The sequence below is a fragment of the Oreochromis aureus genome, linkage group 23 (genome assembly GCF_013358895.1).
Source record: "Oreochromis aureus strain Israel breed Guangdong linkage group 23, ZZ_aureus, whole genome shotgun sequence".
Lineage (NCBI taxonomy): Eukaryota > Metazoa > Chordata > Actinopteri > Cichliformes > Cichlidae > Oreochromis > Oreochromis aureus.
The window spans coordinates 38,596,117-38,613,496 of NC_052963.1; the positions used below are offsets into that span (position 1 = coordinate 38,596,117).

Genomic DNA, 17,380 nt, shown 5'->3' on the forward strand with positions numbered 1-17,380 from the left:
TAATTCCTAGTATAGTTTCAGTTGATTATAATAACCTTGTTAAAAAATAGTTATAAAATGGGTGGCTATAATTATCTGACATTTCAAATAAAGTGAATTAAGTGATGGGAAAAAGGCATGACAATGAACTTTATTGTAGGAAAAGTTATAATTACATGTTATACACACCTGGAAATATAGTATAACCTCACACTGATATCAAAATAAGTTACAATATATACTTTTTAAAACTGAAAAACAGAAACCATGTATTATAAATGTCTTCAAAGTGTATGGCAATTAGGGGAACAATAAGACAAAATTGCCAAACAGGAAGAAGTTGCATAATATGTGCAGTTTTAAACAGTTTGAAGATGAACTAAGCATTGCATTTTCATATGAAGTCAAAAAAGTCACAAAAAACCCTTCATAATAAAATGCTTCTGCTTCTGTGTCACATTGATAAAAATGTCCCCACAGGCTGGTTTCCAAAATAAGTATTTCAGTGTGATTAGTCCCACTTTAGAAAATGCTGAGCTCTCTTTTTTTTTCCTAGAAACATTCAAAGTGTAGCAGCGTTCACCAAAGCGTGAGCTGCCGACAGAAGCTTCATGTATCTGCGACACGGGGCTGAATTCAGGCACCAGGTGATGGGAGATAGGGGTCAATGTCGGGCAGATTTACAGATTTTGTCATAGACTTCTGGAAAGGCTTCTTTACAACCTAATTCATCTCTCAATTTGTGGTACAACTGTCCATCAAACATCTCCCAGAACTCCTCTCGTTCCATGTAGACATCTGCATACAACATCTGGAATCTACATGTCAACGAAACAGCAAAAGCAGTGTGAATTAAAGGAAATATTTCATATCCCTTTTGTTTCAGACGTTTCAATTTATTTGCTTAATTTGAGACTCACCCATGAACATCTCTGACAAACTTCTCCAGCTGGCGTGTTGACGCTTTAGCTTCAAAATGTTTGACTTTAGGTTCCCCATAAGCCCCGATATCTACATACAGCTCCTCCTCTTGACCTTTGGGGTGAACCATCCCTCTGCCTGGTGGCAGCAGGAATGGACACAGCCACAGTGGGTACACCTAAAACAACACAAACCATTTCAATATTAAAGCACAAGTACCTCATACATAAACTAAGTGCCTGGCACACTGATCCATAAATGACTCTTACTTCAATGTCCTTGTGGAAGCGTGTGATGGCATCCTGCAGATGTTTCATGGGCACAAGCATGTCCTGGACCACGTGGTGCTGCTCATAGAGACGTCTGATGGTTTCTCCCTGGGTGAGCTTCAGCAGAGAGATCTTGGGAGGAACCATCCAGCCGAAAAGCCAGCGGAACACGGGGTTGTTGCCAAACGGAATAATATCCTGAAGAAAAGGCACAAATGTACACAGAGATACTAAAATGTCCCTCTGTAATGCAGAGTGCTGACTCTTTTTTTTAACATGGAGAATTCCCTGGATTTGGTTTTCATGATTCATTGTCTGATTTTAAAATCACAGATCACATGCTTTTTTTTCTGTTTATAAATTTTTAAAATTTAAAATTCAAAAGAAACAGAACATGTAGACACACAAACATACATAAAAATAAAATAAAATAAAAATAAAAGAATTGGGTTTTTAAAAAACTCTTCCTTCTTGAAAGTTTTATTTCTGTCACAGTGAGAATTTTAATTAAATATGACAATCCTGAAAATGCAGTATACCATGACTCTGCTAACAAAATAAGTTACAATATATAAAAACAGGATTTTAGGATTCTTCAGTTATCACAACAGATATTGTGATAACTGTTGACCCTACATTTGACATACTATTGCTTCTGACATATACTGATCAAGCATAACATTATGACCACTGTTTGTGATGGCTAGACGACTGAGTCAGAGCATCTCCAAATCTGTGTATCTATCAAAAGTGCTCCAAGGAAGTGACAGGGCCACCAAGAATCACTGTCACTGATGCATGTGGGGATCGAATAGTAAATGGCCTGTATTTGTATAGCGGTTTTCTAGTCCCTAAGGACCCCAAAGCACTTTACACAACCAGTCATCCACCCATTCACACACTGGTGATGGCAAGCTACATTGTGGCCACAGCCACCCTGGGGCGCACTGACAGAGGGGCCACTGGGCCCTCTGACCACCACCAGTAGGCAATGGGTGAAGTGTCTTGCCCAAGGACACAACGACCGAGACTGTCCAAGCCGGGGCTCGAACCGGCAACCTTCCGATTACAAGGTGAACTCCCAACTCTTGAGCCACGATTGCCCCATGAAGGCCTGCTCATGTGGTCTGATCAAACAGACAAGCTATTGTAGCTCAAACTGCCCAAAAATTTAATGGTGGTTCTGATGGATGGCCGGATGTGTGTGCATCTCTTATCTGACGAATACCTGGCAGCAGAATGTGGTATAGGGAAAAGGCAAGCCGGCAGAGGCTGTGGGCATTGTTCTCCTGGGAAACCCTGGATCCTGCCATCCATGCGGATGTTACTTTGACAGGTACCAACCTAGCTAAGCAAGACCATTTACAGCCTTTCATAGAAACATGATGGCTGTGGCCTCTTTCAGCAGCATAATGCATCCTGCCATAAAATAAAAATGGTTTAGGAATGGTTTGAGAAGCACAACAAAAAGTTTGAGTTGTTGACTTGGCCCCCAGATTTCCCAGTTCCAATCAAGCATCTGTGGGACAAGCAAACCTGGACAATCAAATGCAATCCATGGAGGCCCCACCTCACAACTTTCAGGATTAAGGATCTCTTGCTAACATCTTGGTGCCACAGTACACATTAGGGGTCTAGAGGACTCCATGCCTTGACTGGGTGACCAATTATTAGGCAGGTGGTTATATTGTTGTGCCTGATCAGTGTGTCACATCAGTACTGGCTTTGATCCTCTTATTTTCCAACAGAGGGCAGTGCAAACCTACCAATCACGGTCTGACGCCACCATGTCCAACAACAAAAACGATTCCTGTCACAGATTGTCAGTTAGCAATTTAATCAAATTATCATTAAGCCCTGGTTCTGCCTGCTTTTCCCTGCACTGTCAACAAACACAAAATCCTTTGGAAAACAGAGCATCCAAAAGCCCAGAGGTGACTCAACTAAATCTGTCAAACCATTACAATGCATAATTCATCACACCATTTACTGTTACAGAAACAAAGGATGCCAAGCCCTCCTCACTAATGGCTAATGGTGTGTGAGGGTGAGGGATAGGGATAGAGAGACAGAAAGAGACAAAGAGCATGCATTAGAGCCTGCTAAAGAGAAGAAAAGACAGCAAATTGGTAAGATGATGACAAGCTAAAATGTGACAGATTTATGCACCCCCTCAGTATAATCCTAAAGCAGATAAAATCTGTTGTGTGTGTGAATACCTGAAGTTCCCAGAAGATACTGCGTGTGTGTCTGTGATAGTAGTGTCTCAGAGGGATGTACTCAACTCCAGTGCAGTCTCTCTTTAGGTATCCCTCCACGTGTTTAAAGAACCAGGGTTTAAAGTGCAGGCCGATTTTGTTAATCTGATGTTGAAGAGGAAACGGGAAGGTTAATATGATAAAACAAATGAAAACAAATTGCAACCACAGTCAAAGATGGCTTACCTTGTCAGGCTCTGCGTGGTCAGTCATGGTTCCTGTCATGATAACAGCACTATCCAGACTATACTGGAGTCCCTCAACAAATGTGTTCCGCTTGTTCGCAGAAGCTTCGGTGAAGCGTTTACAGATGTTCTCAAGCCCTCTGACTGGCTCATAGTGCAGCTTCACCCAAGGCTTAGCTGGGACTATTTTAATCTCAGCGGCAACCAAGAAGCCCAGAGTGCCACAGGACCACGGGACGGCGTGGAATAGATCCGAGTTCTCCTCCTTTATGAAGAAGAAAAAAAATTACAAAGGTCGTGGCCCTCTTCTGAATATGACTGTGAAGAGCCAGGCTTTCTGACATTAGGCTATTTGTCTCAGTTTTTCTCACATACTTCACAGTAGCGACCAGTTTATCTTCTCACAAAGATCACGCTGTCTGCTTTTGGGGTGAAAAATCATAACATGCACGTGTGACAAACCACACTGTGGCTTGGAACACAGTGTATTTGACTTTGATGAATATAAATACAAATATGATTTGATAAAAATGTCAAACTATCAGATTATGTAATTATAGAGTCATAATTGGTGTGACTTGGATGTAAGAAATACAGACTGCATAATGGTTGAAGACCAAAAGTAGCTTGCTGTTTTTCTCAGGCTATGTGAAGTCATTACAAAGGTAATCCAAGGACCAGCTACCAGAAAGGAAAATATAAACCAAAAATATAAATTACCACTTTACTACATTACTGTGATTAGTTATTTTATTTTACCAGCAAACAGTTGTCGTCTTTGGATTCTACATTATAGAACAACTTCAGATAAATAGCCTATTTTTAGCTCGAGAAAGTTAGAGGGAATTATGCAGGAAGTTTTACTCAATCCTTGCCCAATTCTGGTAAACAGAAGGACTTAAAATAGATAATATTAACTAGAATAGACTAAACAGAGACAAAAATGATAATCATAACATCAGTGACATAGTAGCTCACCCCAATTCAGAGGTTACTGAAATGTATGAAGTACAGAAAGAAAGCTATAGTTTGTGTTGTTATTGGTTTGCTGTATTACACAAACTAATGAGGATAAAAATCTATTGTGAAGTCTGTGAGGGTCACAATCATATCCAGGACAAATGAATTTCCTTTAGCTAAAATCTGACCATGAAAAATGTAAAACTGCCTGTAAAATGACCAATGTGACACTGAACTTAAGCACAATTGGGGTGAAGACTCATCAGGGGTGGGCAATTAATTTTCCCAAGTGGCCACATTAAAAACTAGGCCTGCTGCGGAGGGCAAAACCATCAAACTTATAAAGAGATCAAGTTATTATTCTGCAGAACTGAGTTCAGCTTAAGCTGGGATGGGCTCCAGCCCCCTCCTATGCGACCCTGTTAAGGATACTTGGAAGAGAATGGAAGAAACAGTCGTAGTTTCTCATGTGGCTTATTAGGAAAATTAATAGCCCACCCTTGCATTAGATCATCAGTGTGTACAAGTTTCGCTAAAATCTGATCAAAACTTGAGGAGGAGTACCGATTTGTGAACTGTGCAGAAACAGATTAGCCCACTGGTCCTTTGACCAGATGAGCTAAGAAGTAGAAATGTTTCTATCCATTGAAACTGAGGGTAAAAGTTTCCATAGTTATTTTTCATGGTGAAATTTTAGTGCTTTCTTGCTAATGAACCTTCTACCGTGAATTAAAACCATGCTAATATAGTGACCACCAAATACTCCATCTGAGCAAAGCTGGTTTCACTGCCCATGGATATTTCTTCAAATATAAAAGCAAAGATAGCGTAATTGAAATCATAATTTTGTTATCTCAAAAAGCAGGGATAATTTAGTAAGGCATGAGTGCAAGGATGGCATACTAACCCACAAAACTCTCTTTAGAATACAAGCGCCTGGACTCAGACATATATCATCTATATACTTAACACAAAATCAATACTCACCTCTGTGCAACGTACTAAACTGCCATCAGCTAGAACCAGTTCATAGGCAACACAGATGTGCTGAAACAGCCCATAAATATGGGATGACGACTCTATGCCGGTACCCATCACTAGCCCACCTGAGAGAGGACAGAGAATCATAAACGTTCTTTACTAATTCAATTTCTACCCGGGTGAGAACAACACCAGGCGGACACATGAGCAGACAGGAACATGTGCCTGCTGTGAGTGTGTGTGTGGACATGAGGATAAATTAATGTACTGCGGCCTGATTGGAAAACATTAGACTGTTGATGCGTTGTTTATAACATCAGGAAATCCATTATGAAACCCAATCCAGGGGTGCTTCCAACACTGCAGCCATTTCCTCCCAGTTTCGTCTTTTGAGCTACAACATCAGTCCTCTAACGCGATTAGAAAAGTCGTTGAGGCTCTAAACAGGATGCAGTGACTGACAGAGGAAATGCAGGATTTACATCAGTGAAATCGGTGTCGACATCATCGGTACATCTCTCTATTTGCAGAAACCACAGAAGGTGCCGATCCATGATTCCAATGAAAATAAAGCACAACGTACCCACAGTGAGGTCATCCAGCTCTGGCAGCACTGGCAATGTCCAGCCGATGGAGTTGAGGAGAGCGGTGACTTGACCCATGTTTGCCAGCGGTTCAACTCTAACCACCTAAAAAACAAATATCTTTTTAAGTAACAATCCACCAGCAGGTTCTCCTACTTCCATCTCACCCTCCTTTGTCACACCAACCCCTCTGCATGTCCTTCTTCACTACAGCTTCCTCTTTTGCTTCTGCCTGCCAACTCTATATTCAACACTATCCCTCCTCAAACACATGTCCAAATCATCTTGCCTCTCTATCTTTGTCTCAAAAGATAGATCCTCACAATTTACGTGGAACTTATGCCTGCATGAAAGTATTGAGCCAAATAATTAGACAATTTGCCATGCAGAAATAAACACTTTCTGTGACACCTCGAATGTAAGAAATGGCCTCAGTCTATCCATCCATGTACAAGCTGTTTGATTCCAACACTGTCTGGACTAATTGGACTGCATGGACTACATGGACATTTATAAACTGCTCAGTCCACCTTAAAGACTTAAAACACGATCAATAATTTTCAGTCACTGGTCGAGAACAGTTTTCCACTTTTAATTAGGTCTTCAATTTCTCTGAAAGTTTTAACACTCATCTAAAGACCCTGTTTACAACGTGATCCTTACACATAGCTTTTATTATGTTCCATCCATCCATCCATTCGCTTCCGCTTATCCTTTCCAGGGTCGCGGGGGGCGCTGGAGCCTATCCCAGCTGTCATAGGGCGAGAGGCGGGGTACACCCTGGACAGGTCGCCAGTCTGTCGCAGGGGCCAACACACAGGGACAGACAACCATTCACGCCACATTCACACCTAGTGACAATTTGGATTATCCAATTAACCTATCCCCTCAAACTGCATGTCTTTGGACGGTGGGAGGAAGCCGGAGTACCCGGAGGGAACCCACGCAAACACGGGGAGAACATGCAAACTCCACACAAAGACCCCGGCCTGATGGTGGAATTGAACTCAGGACCTTCTTGCTGTGCGGCAACAGTGCTAACCACCGTGCCACCTTTTATTATGTTTTATATCTTATTTGTTACTGTACAATGCTGTTTGTGTTATGATTTGTATCCATATACTATTATTAGCTCCTTTTGGCAGCTCTCTTATTACACTATACACTAAAGTGTCACCAGAGTGGATGGATCCACATAATTCATTTGGAAGATTTTAACGGCGGATTCCCTTCCTGTTGCAACTCTCCCAAGGATTTATGTCTCCTCCTGGTTCCAAATCGGGGATCTCTCATGCATTAGACAATTATGTCAACCGCTTTACAGAGCTCAGAAATAATGGGTGAATTAACAGAAATGTCTGGTTAAGATATTACAATAATTCACCTAACTTTTATCTGATTGGCTCATTGTTGCTGAGCTCTCTGTAAAGACACATTTTTAAACATGTTTTATAAAGAAACAGACCAAATTAATCAAATACCTGCCGTTCACATCATAAAACAAGATGTGGTAAAGTAACATAGCCATTCTTTTCCTACAGATAGAAAGTTTTTATTATTGCGGTAATATGTTTTAATGATAGATGTCAAAGCACAATTTTTTAAAATAATATCTCTATTGTGTTTTCATTACTATCTGACTTACTAACTTGGGAACTTGACAGAACTGAGCTCAGGTTGAGGCTGTTTAATCGGTTACAAACATTTCTGGTTGATTTCACAGATATGAAACACCTGGAGCTGAGTTTGTTGCCCCCTCGTACCTGCCTCTTTGTGTCCACCTCCAGAATGTCCATCATGTTGATCATAATGTTCTTGTGGGTTTTCTTGTACTTGCCCACTCTGAGAGACACGGTGAGCCAGCCGGGGCGACCTGTACACATGTAGGTCTTAGAGCCCTGCTTTCTCCAGTCGCGCACCTGAAATGTCACATATGGAGATGTCCTGGTTGGTATCCATTAGGTGATAATGTATATGAGAGGACATTTTTCCTAAGATAGGTTTCCTGTATATGAAATCCTGCATGACATGGGGATAAGCAAAATCCTTTTAGTGATACAGCTGTTGAGTGATTAGTTAATAAGTTTAAATTATTGAATAACTGATTCCCTTTAATTGAGTCTAATTAGTTGAGGTGAAGCCACACCACTGTTTAACTTTACAAAGCTGCTTGTAATCCACAGATTATACACACACAGTACATCTGTTATCCTATCTGAATCAAAAGCAGCCTGTTAAAGTTTTCACAAGCATGACTCACTGCAAACAACACATGAAACTTTATAATCAATAACTATTTGACTGTAATTGTTATTGATCATTAAATATCATGGGGGCCCAAATTAAAAGGGACGACTCTGCAGCATGAATGAAACATTGAGATGTAATAGAAATAAGGCTGCGTGCCTCATGAGTTTAGTAATGACTGAAAAGGACAGTGCAGCTCTGACACCTGTTCACGCGGACACGCTCACCTGTCTCTGGATGTCTCGCACGCGCTGGTCGTGCAGTTTGGGCGCAGAACACATCTTGAAAATGAGCCACGCTCTCGCATAGTAATACACATCAAATATAACGGAGAGCGGCAGCAGGAACAAGCACACAAATATCCACCTCTGGTGAACTATCACGTAATCTAGACCTTTGACTTTGATCCACAGCAGGAACAAAACCACCAAACTTCCTAAATACAACAGTGGAGCCATCGTGTCCGGGCAGATCGGCACTCACTCTCCTCTCTTTCCAAACTAAAGATATCCGCTTCACTTCTCAGCTGGTGAAGTAGCGCCTTGGTGAACTCTGTATTGATTATCCCAACCCCCAAAACTCGATTTCTGATCACCCCTTCGCTGGGATAGGTGAGCAGGGCTAGGTGGTAGGCAAGCCCCTCCCCTGCTTAACATTGATTGGGCGATAATACCAAAGGGGCGGAACCTGTCGTGTAAGCTTTAAGTTAACTGGTCCACTAAGTGACTGAAGGGAATACCAGAAATGTAGCCTTTTTGTTGTTTACCCAATCACGGAGCACGCAGGCTGTCACACCATGCACCCTGTCCTCATGGCTGTGTTACAACACTGTATTTAAACAGTATCACAGGTTGGACCCTGTAGTTTAATGCGGACACTTTAAGTTTAAATTAACTTCTGTAGTTTCTTGCAGAAGCAAGCTTTGTCATAATCAGTGGATGAATGAACTCCCAACATGTCCTTGGCTGTAGGTCAGTTACTTGCATTGTTTTCCCCCATCTTTTATAAAGTAAATGGTCTATTTGATGCATGTTTATTTATAGTCTGCGCATGTAAATCAGTGGATAGTAATAAACCTAAGTGTGCCTACCCCCTTTGGTGCAGATTAGCCGTTGAAAGGAGAGACATTAATGATCCTTTCTGGTTGAAAGCAGCCTACCTTTCCACAGTATTGGCATCATTAGGTTAAATGGCTGGAGTTTGTGTTTACTACTAATAGCAAAAGTTAGAAAGCTAAAATTGTAACAATTACACCTTTTAAAATAAAAGCTGCCCTATGTCTGAATACATTTTCACAAGCATGCTCTTAGCCAGCTATGAGGCCACCAAGGTTCACAGTGTGGTCTTTTTTTAAATTCATTTTTTATTTTTTTATTTTGGAGTTTAAAATAAAAATTGAAGCCAAATGAAAGTAGACACTCAGTTTCAGATTATTTTTGGCATTTAGATTGGACATCCTTTTTTTTGGTCCTCTCAGCCATACAGCTGTGTCTGTGAACTCACAAGCCCAACACACTTGCTGTTCAAACTTTCTGTCTCTGAGGAGCAAAAAGATAGGTGGTGGACATTGATATGGCAGACTTGAAGATGTTAAGACTTTTTTCTACCGTGGTCAAGATGGACAGATTAGAAATGTCATCGGGCCAGCTCCGGTTCCAGCGGTTTGGAGACAAAGTTAGAGAGGAAAAGCTGAGATGGTTTGGACATGTGCAGAGGACAGATAGTAGATGTAGAAGATGGAGCTACCAGCCATGAAGAGACGAGGAAGACCACAGAGAAAATGTAGTGAAGGAGGACAATGCACAAGATTGTGTGACAGAAGAGGATGTGAGGGATAGGGTTAGATGGAGGCAGATGATCTTCAGTGGTGACTTAAAAGGAGCAGAGAAAAGAAGAAGGTGAAGGAGCTAAACAGCCAACTTTTAGACAGACTGTGGCTAAATCTATCAACACATTAAGTTTTAGGATGCATTGGTGCAGATGACGGGGATGTCTTCATAAAGGCAAATCAAGTGCTCGTATTGTAATTTCTGATCTGAGCACCCTAACCTCGTCTGAACCTCATCTGCTCCTGACAAATACCTCCTACAGTATGATACCAGATTGACAGGTCTCAGTCCAGAACAACTCCAGGTCCAGGTGAAAATGGCTTGTTTATATCAGATGTCAAAGGACTATGGCCAGACTGCTTCAAGTTGATAGGCAGGCAACAATAACTCAAATTACCACTCGTTACAACAATGATATGCAGCAGAGCATCTCTGAATGCACTTTACATCCACATCGAACCTTAAAGCAGATGGACTGCAGTATAAGACCACACCAGGTGCGACTCTTGTGAGCTAAGAATGGGAAATTGAGGCTGCAATTCAGGCACACCAAAACTGGATTACATAAGTTTAGAAAGATGCTGCCTGCTCTAATGAGTCTTGATTTCTGCTGCTTTCATTCAGATGGTATGGTGAGAATTTGGTATAAATAACATAAAAGCATGAATCCATGCAACATTGTATCAATGTTTTCGGCTGGAGGTAATGGTTTAATGGTTAGGGCATTATCTTGTTGGCACACCGTGGGCCCCTTAGTACCAACTGAGCATCATCTATACACCACAGCCTGCCTGAGTATTGTTGCCATCCTTTAATGACCACAGTGTACCCATCCCCTGATGGCTGCTTCCAGCAGGATAACATGTCATGTAACAAATCCCAAATCATTTCAAAATGATTTCTGGAACACAACAATAAGTTCAGTCTCCTCAAATGGCCTCCACTGTCACCAGATCTCAATCCAATAGAGCACTTTTGGGATGTGGTGGAACAGGAGATTCCCATCATGGATGTGCAGCCGACAAATCTGCAGCAGCTGTGCGATGCCGTCATGTCAATATCGGCCAAAATCTCTGAGGAATATTTCCAGCACCTTTGCCATAAAGAATTAAATTTACTCTTAAAGCAAAAGGGGGTCAAACATGGTGCTAGCAAGGTGTACTTAATGATGTGTCCAGTCAGTGTATAGTTTACACTGGTAAGTAATTAAAGCTGTAACAAATTCAGTAGGTGTTTTTCATCAAACTGTGTGGTAAGCAAAAATGGAAAATCCTCTTCCAAGTAAGTTTTTAAAAAGGAAGCATCCTTTATACGTCACTCTAACTTGTTCACGATCTGCTGCTGTGATGTGGATTGTTTCATAATGTGGAAAACATATTTTGTTACAGGATATAGGACTGAACTTGTGTCTATTTTACATCCAGTACGTCCATTTATGTTTAGAGAAGTGGCTTTGGCACTCTCTCTCTCTCCCTCTTACTCTCTCTCTCTCTGAACACACACACACACACACACACACACACACACACACACACACACACACACACACACAGGGCTAAAGTGGTACCCTTCAGACACATTAGACAGAGGGAGGGTGGGGCGCCAGTAAAGATTTCTTAATGGGCTCGGCCGCTCTCTCGTCCATCTGCCTTGATGATAAACACACAGCTACTCAACATTAGCCTGATGCGCCTCAAAGCAGTCGACATTTTATTTCTCTTTATTTTTCAACAAACTGTCACTTTTAGGACTTTTCCGCTGCTGGAGACCAACAAAGACAGAACCAATACACATGGTGAATGATCAGGAGTATTTTATCAGTAATGGAGACGGAAATGACGGGATCAAAAGAGTAAGAATAAGGAGGAATTCCGTGTCACAGGATTTCTGGAACTGTGGAGTAAATTTTTTGGATGCCTGGTCAGTGTCAGAGCGCATGGGGAACACACTTCGTGAATCTGTTTATGTGTGAGTGACACTAACCAGCCGGTCACAGCCACACAGTAACCTCTGAAACAGTTAACAGTCCTGGAGAAGGATGCCTTCCCTGCATCATGGAGCAATCTTCACCGGAGCCTTCCTCATTGTGACTGGGGGGTCCACAGCCTTCCTGACTTCATCCCAGAGTCGCCTGCAGGCTTTCTCCCTCTGCTGTGTGGTGCTGGGGGTGGTCATGCTCATCCTTGGGTTATTTTGGGCTATGAACAGCAAAAGTGCTGCTAATTACAACCACAGCGAGTACGACCAAGAGTGCCCGCATTATTCGTACGAGTACACCAACTACCCCGGCCAAGCCTACTTCACTTCCCCAGGGAATCGGTTCCCAGAGTCCCAGTCAGTGTTTCTGCCCAGGTGGGTGAAAGAAAAATAAGCTCAGTTCGTATTATTAGATCTGCTTTTGTTGATCTAGTTACCATAAACTAGAAATTATGAGTCCAACTATTCATAGCAGGTTTTCTAAACAAACAAAGAAATGAAAAAAAACATTTATTTAATCCAAAGAGTAGATGTTATTGTGAAACAGTTATCTACACGGCTAATGTCTGCTTTGTCTTGTTGTCCATTTCCCCGTCATCCATGTCCTTTTTAGGACAGACGCATCCTTCTTTACAATTAAATGTCAAAAAGGCTTAAATACAATGACAGTACATTGTCATCTATTCTAGACACACCCTTTTTGCACTGTTTTTTTATTTTAGCCAAAAAGCACAAACAAGGTTGATTAAATCTGAAGATAAAGAAATGATTGCACACTGATGACTGTGAACAACCTTGCAAAATACCTGATTACTTTACCCCATAAAGACAAGATAGAAAATGCACTAAATAAAGTGACTACAAATTAAAAGAAACAGACTATTTGTTCTCAGACTCAGACTCTAGACTGGTGTCTGTTGCTAAATGTAAATTTAGAAACAGGAGATCAATTCAATACAGTTCAATTCAATTCAATTCAATTCTATTCTATTCTATTCTATTCTATTCAATTCAATTCAATTCAATTCAATTCAATTCTATTCTATTCTATTCTATTCTATTCTATTCTATTTATATAGCACCACTTCACAACACACTCTCCTCGAGGTGCTTTATAGTATAAGGTAAAGACTCAACAAGAAGAAGCCTACAATTTAGCCTGTTATAAAGACTAAACATGTTGGTTACAGTTATGCTGACTCATGACTTGGCTGTGTATAAATATAATGAGTTTTTCCAGTGAGAAATACTAATATGTCTGTACAGTTTAAAGATAGGAGTGCTGTGGTTTGCCTTCTGCCTGAATTTAACTTCTTCACCTATTCAACATATTAGCATACGCAGCTGCTCAGCCAGTTGTATCAGCCACAACATTAAAACCACTGACAGGTGAAATGCATAGCACAGATCATTTCCTTACAATGCAGTGTTTTTGGTGGGAAAAGTGACAGTATTTATGAATGTATTTTACCAAGATGCAGGACGGTGTTCCCTGAGTCCTAGAACAGAGCCTTTCATTGGTCTCCAGCTTCCCAGATATAGATGCATTTGAGCATCCAAAGGATGGGCCAGAAGAAGCACTAAAGCCCCAACCCATAATTATCAGGTTGCAAAGGATCCACTGCCCCAGTGCCAGACACCACAAAACATCCCAAGAGAAACTGTGTTCGTACTGAGGTGGACCTATGGAGAACGTGCTTTTTCAAAGTAGTTTTACTGACTAATCAGTATAAGTACTTGTTTGCACTCTGATAAATGAACATGGCAGTCACAGTTAATGATGTTGGGCAACTCAAGGCAATTGTCTGTTTATTAAGATTTAATCCTACATCAAATAAAGATCTACAGTCTGCCAGACAGAGAAATGTGTCTTTAAGGGGGGTTGTTTGTTGCAAAATGTGTGCAAAATGTGCTACCTTGCAGAGATGCAGACTAACAGTTTCCCCGTTTATGCCTTTATGATAAGCTAAGTGGCTACGTTTACATTCATACAATAGAGATGTCTATATTCTGATCTTGGATGTCTCTCCCCAAGTATGAATACTCGTGTTGTGCAAAGCTTCAAATATTGCTTTATTTCAGAAAATTATGCTATTCCCTTATCCAAGTATGCCTCAGGAATAAGCACCTTGGTGATCCAAAGGCAGCCAACCTGCTGCTGCTGTTTGATTAGAGGCAGTTAGTGAAAGAAACATGTGCAAGACTCAAGGCTACAGAGGTGATTAAAAAGCTTTTCATCATGTTACACATGTCAATGTGACAATTAGGCCTTACCTTAGGAAAATGAAGTCCTCTTTTTGGCAGGAAGCAGCACTAGGGACAGTCTTGCATATCATCTCTACAACCCCTGATACCTCAGAACTCGGTAGTACATATCAGCTTATGGTTACATGTGATTGATCTCACACAATGTCTTACTTTCTCTGAATGTAGGACGATGGAGCGCCACAGGCATGCTGCTCGAGGTGAAGATTTCGACTACCCCCCAATGATTATGGAATCTGGTGGTTTCAGTCCAACGCCTCATCCTCCTCCATGGCTGGGACCCCCACCTCCATATGAGGTTGCCATCAAGACAACATGTAGCTCTACACACCTGCGGCGTGCATACTCAGACACACACCTGGCATCAGAGCCCCTGTTTGGACAATCAAGAGAGATCAGCTTTGAGGTGTGATGCCTGGGGACCCTGCTCAGACTATACTGTAGTTTTCTTTTCATAGTAACAAACTTTTTCACTCACTTGAAGCATGGGTCTTTCTTGGTCTTAGCATGCTTTCTGCAAGTTTCCTGTAATTTAAATTATGTGATGATGCTACGGTTAAATGCATTAAGAGTATATGTAAAAGGGGCTGAAGGGATGCCACACACTGGTTTGCAAAGTCCCATTTTGAAGCCTCAACTTCAGCACAATAAGCACAGATAATTTGCTTAAAATGCTCCAAAAGGCACAAAACCACATAGAGAGATTTAGATCAATTGAGTGACTTGAATTATCAGAGCTGAAGCCAAACACCAAAGCGCCATCTGCTCACCCCCACCCGCAATAATAATGATAACTTTAAGCCTTAACATGTACAGCTGATATAAAGGTGAGATTTAGAGATGAAGATCAAAACCATCTGCTCTACCACGATGAAAACATATTTACTTTTTCCTCTCATGTTCTCATTTTTCATCAACGAGCATTTCAACATGGGGACCCCTCAGGTTTGGAGCCAGCCTTATGTAGTCTTTAAATGAACTTCCATGTGGCTTCATTTTTCAACCCATGGTGTTGCCACTTGGTTAAATTTCTATCCATCATTGGAGGCTGGAGCTTATTTCAGTGGTCTTGGGACAAGAGGTGGGGGTAACACAAAGAAACAGACATCTCATTAAAACTGATAGTCACACCTTTTTGGAATCGTTAATTAAGCTAAGATGCTTTCATAGTCTTTGGACTGTGGGAGGAAACTGGAGTACCAGGAGAAAACTCACAAAGGGAGGCACATGAAAAACATGCACACTCTACACAGAAAGGCACCAGCTGGATTCAAAACCAGGACCTTGTTGCTGTAAAGTAAAATCTGAATAACAGCACCATTGTGCTGGTCTTGGTTAAATGTATAAGGTACCAAATTCATCTTTATTTGACCAAAATAAAGCACAAAGGCTTTTTAAACTAACACTGATATATTTATACACAAGAAATTCAATGCCAGGTCCTGTGGATGTGATGCAGGCAGTCACCCATCTGTGCCTGGACTACCTAAATGTCTGGATCTTTTGCTGAGGAATTGCAGTCTGCAGCTGCACAGTCGTCCATGGTTGTGGCTGCCTCTGTTCAGCGTGTTCACCCAAAAGTGCCAATAGTGCATTTTGTTGAGTCAAAATGTACAAAAAAGTAATGATTTTATGAGAGGCTACATGTTAGATTAAACATTAAATTCTAGCCTTTATGCTAAGCTTTTCCACACCAGAAACATTAAGCGCTATGGAGACTTAACGAAAAAGAAAACCTACAAAGTACTGGGAATGCTGTATTCATCATTTCTTTAAATTTCTGTTTGACTGATCTGGACAACTGGATAATCCTCCTCTGTGGGATGGGGATTGTGGCTTTCAAACAATGCAGATGTTCTCTGGGAATAGCAGTCCTTCGGTTTATGTGCCACACATGTACTCATCAGCTCGGTGAAGGCAGGGGAACGATGACTCATCTAACCATATGAGTTTTTCCACTGCTTGATAGACCACTGCAGCTCACTGGCAATGCTGCATGAGTTTCAAGGGTTACAAAATGACCTATTGTGCCCGCACAGTTGCTGTCATTAGAAGGATACCTTTGTGCGTTTGCATTTTTAAAACATTTTAACATGACTTCTGTTGTTGTAATACAGTGCAACATGGAAATCAACTATTAGAGGCCTTAAACGTATTTCTCTTTAAGCATGTGACATTCAGGTGCTGTCTGGAATCTACAACTTTAAATATTTGAGGAGTGGATCAACCCAAAAATGCCTTTATATGCTTTTAGTTTTTAAAATAGAATAAAAGTTAAACAAGGAAATTAGGGAAAGGAGACTTTGCGGAAGAAGGACTTTTCAGGACAGTTCAAACTCGGAAGCAGAAAAGTACCCTTCTGAGTTTATGACATATCAATCAAAGATAGTTAAATAGACAAAACTAAGGTGTTAATCATGATTATGTTTGTGTCTTTTGTCTCTCCAAGTTCATTTTCATTCTATCGTAAAAATTTTTTTTAAAAATCCCTGGATTTTTTTTTCTGTTCTTGGTCATCTGCCGCGTATCAGACTGCTCGTCATTTATTCTTCACAGTTTATTATATTATAAACTACAGTGACATATGAGCAACTCTAAACTGAAAACCTGGCTTCAGCTTACATGAGTCACAGGATCATGGTTGTCTCACCATGTAGCTTGGAACTGTTTGTTTAGCTCTGAATATGCATGTATCTGCTATGCGCTTGGAAAAGGCAACTCAAGAGAGAACTGTGCAGTGATTTCAGTCTCTGTGAGAGTGTGATTTCAACTTTTTTTAATAAAAACCAAAAAAGCTGACAGTCTCAGATGTTTCATTGTTTCATTAACCAGCAAATATGACAGGATTTAAGGCTGTACTGCCACACTGCTGTGTAATAACTGAAAATAAAGCATTTAGCTTTTTTGGGCAAGTATAAGCATAAA

General features: G+C 40.9%; 2 protein-coding genes across 3 annotated transcripts; one reads left to right on the plus strand and one right to left on the minus strand.

Moving 5' to 3' along the window:
- Positions 1 to 102: 102 nt before the first annotated feature.
- Positions 103 to 8,972, minus strand: dhcr24 (24-dehydrocholesterol reductase). The gene is made up of 9 exons (XM_031753782.2): positions 8,612 to 8,972; positions 7,901 to 8,056; positions 6,137 to 6,242; positions 5,560 to 5,678; positions 3,614 to 3,877; positions 3,389 to 3,532; positions 1,170 to 1,367; positions 900 to 1,078; positions 103 to 797 (listed from the first exon to the last, which is right to left on the minus strand). The coding sequence occupies exons 1-9, from the start codon at positions 8,840 to 8,842 to the stop codon at positions 644 to 646; spliced, it is 1,551 nt and encodes a 516-aa protein (XP_031609642.1). The 5' UTR covers positions 8,843 to 8,972; the 3' UTR covers positions 103 to 643.
- Positions 8,973 to 9,262: 290 nt separating this feature from the next.
- Positions 9,263 to 15,479, plus strand: si:dkeyp-51f12.2 (uncharacterized protein LOC100151460 homolog). Of its 2 annotated transcripts, none has more exons than XR_005610400.1 (2): positions 9,263 to 9,355; positions 14,624 to 14,746. XR_005610400.1 is itself a non-coding variant. In XM_039607399.1 (2 exons), exons 1-2 carry the CDS (start codon positions 12,252 to 12,254, stop codon positions 14,865 to 14,867), a joined length of 558 nt encoding a protein of 185 aa, XP_039463333.1. In that variant the 3' UTR covers positions 14,868 to 15,479. The 2 variants fall into 2 exon arrangements, 1 of the variants encoding a protein (XP_039463333.1); XM_039607399.1 differs by lacking the exon at positions 9,263 to 9,355 and adding an exon at positions 12,252 to 12,565 and having other exon boundaries at positions 14,624 to 15,479.
- The last annotated feature ends 1,901 nt before the right edge of the window (positions 15,480 to 17,380 follow it).